Raw genomic sequence first — 2,070 nt, forward strand, 5'->3', positions numbered from 1 at the left:
CGTACCACTCATCCAGAACCAGAACTAAATGTTTTTTTTTTTTGTAAAAAGACACATTAAAGCCAATAAAACAATACATTTATAGATGATTTCGGCATAACTACCTGTGTTCCACGTAGTTTATAACAATCCCCCGTGTTTTATTTATTCAACCTTAGAATACCAATGATCATACAAGTGACTGAAATTTCAATGTCAAATAATATGATGCAGTGGAAGAGAAAAACATTTGTACTTTACTTTTCATGGTTTCTCTGGTTATTGTTTTCTGTTAGTAACATCTTATAAAAGTAATAACAAACAATGATTTCTGAATTGTACCACAGAATTAAACAGGTAATAAATCTAACATAAAATAATGCTTAAAGAAAAATGCTAATATAAAAAATGAAATGTTTGTGAGCATGTGTTCAATGGTCAGCGAACTTCCTGGACAGAAAAATATTGGTGTCCCAGGAAATGAAAGTCATTCAGACTTTACTTCCTTTGAGGGTTCAGCTCCTTCAGCTCCTGGATCAGCTTCTCCTTCTGCACTTTTACCAATCATCTTCTTGTATTTACTCTTAAAAAATCCACACTGAGTGAAAAGATAAAAGTCCGATATTAAATCACTGGAATTTGTGTTCAAAATAGGGAGACACCAATCAAAATCAAATCAAACAAAATAYAAATTTGTCAAGATTTTAGAATGAAAGTTTTATGTATTAAAGAATAATATAACTCACCTTATACAGCCCAGCAGTGAGTAGAAGAAGAAAAGCCAACCCTCCCAGAGATCCTCCTACGATCTCTTTGGTGAAATCTGGTTCAGGAAACACWTCTACTTCAGCCTCAATCTGAAAGATAAAGTGACATGATCTGGATCAAATTCAAGTTATTTAAATTACATATAAAGTGTTTATAATGTTCAGTTACCAGGCGAACAGGAGGGATGTTATTAGAGGCTGCTGAGAAGTAGATGTACTGGTTTCTGTCGTACTCTAAACTGGCCGTACTGGAAAGGATGAACTTGGCAGATGAAAGGCCGATCTGAAAGGATGAACAACAACAGAGACTTTTTCAGATTTTAATATGAGTTGACCACATTTGAGTAAATAAGACATTTGATCATCAGGACCAGTTAGATTTAACAGTTACCTGCTCTATCCACRCTGAGCTGAGGTTTGCAGAGATTTTGTATGTTTTCTGCTCCAACCTTTCCATGAACCTGCTGCACCTGAACACASCACAGCTTGCTACCGAGCAGTTCTGTCGGTAATAAATGCAGAGTGTGAGGCAGGATCATTTTATTGTTATTCTTGCAGCAATTTTTACTCACCAGAACTTTATTTTCCTTTATCTGTGCAACAAAATCAGTCATCGCAGGTTCTTCATCTGTGTCTCTCTGACAGTCTGGAATCTGAAAAGCAGAGCTCCTTTAGGTCAGTTCACCTGTTCATCATGTTAGCGCTTCCATCCAGTCCACGACTAGGAGCCCTGTAAAGTTGATTTAAACCATATTTTACCTGAAAACTGTTCATATCCACCCACATGTCTTTGTCACCGAGCTTCACAGGAACTCTGATCACTACAGTGAAATTCAGAGCTCTGATATTATTTGTGACCTGGAAGAAAAGAGAGAAAAACAAACTTCAGAGACAAACTTCACATTAAGATTCTTTAAGGTAATGAACAAAAAAAAAAAAAAAATGAATTTACCTTGACTAATTGTTGAAGTGGTTTCTGTAGATTCTTTCCAAATGTGAAATTACTGTAGCTGATGGGGCTGAATAGATATAATTTATTTATTAACACAACTTAGAATTATTATTAGTTTTTAAAGTAGTATTTTTGTCTGAACAGGAAGAAAACTGACCTTTCCATTGTCATAAAAATGCTGTACTTCACTTCAATCTGTCTCTTTTTGTAGAGTTCACTTCCAGAGGAGTGCTGCTGGTTTCCACTAAAAATAATGTGAAAATATTAATAAACAATAAATGTGCATCAAAAAAAGCAGCACCTGTGACTGATGGTCAGTACCTGGTAGCGTTTGCAGTCACAGAGATCCATCTGTCAAGTTGTCTGCTGGGA

The 2,070-nt window shown here is 35.6% G+C and overlaps 1 protein-coding gene across 1 annotated transcript in view; it reads right to left on the bottom strand.

The window, feature by feature from the left end:
* Positions 1–23: 23 nt before the first annotated feature.
* LOC106521349 (integrin alpha-M) overlaps positions 24–2,070 on the bottom strand; it is a 13,939-nt gene continuing 11,892 nt past the window's right edge. Inside the window, exons 18-26 of the mRNA XM_014013884.1 lie at positions 2,020–2,064; positions 1,856–1,942; positions 1,699–1,765; positions 1,506–1,604; positions 1,319–1,399; positions 1,138–1,248; positions 916–1,029; positions 726–836; positions 24–577 (exon numbers count right to left, since the gene is read on the bottom strand). Coding sequence (XP_013869338.1) covers positions 467–577; positions 726–836; positions 916–1,029; positions 1,138–1,248; positions 1,319–1,399; positions 1,506–1,604; positions 1,699–1,765; positions 1,856–1,942; positions 2,020–2,064 — 826 coding nt within the window. The 3' untranslated portion in view covers positions 24–466. The remainder of the gene's footprint in view (positions 578–725; positions 837–915; positions 1,030–1,137; positions 1,249–1,318; positions 1,400–1,505; positions 1,605–1,698; positions 1,766–1,855; positions 1,943–2,019; positions 2,065–2,070) is intronic.

The sequence above is a fragment of the Austrofundulus limnaeus genome, unplaced genomic scaffold (assembly GCF_001266775.1).
Source record: "Austrofundulus limnaeus strain Quisiro unplaced genomic scaffold, Austrofundulus_limnaeus-1.0 Scaffold108, whole genome shotgun sequence".
NCBI classification, from domain to species: Eukaryota; Metazoa; Chordata; class Actinopteri; order Cyprinodontiformes; family Rivulidae; genus Austrofundulus; species Austrofundulus limnaeus.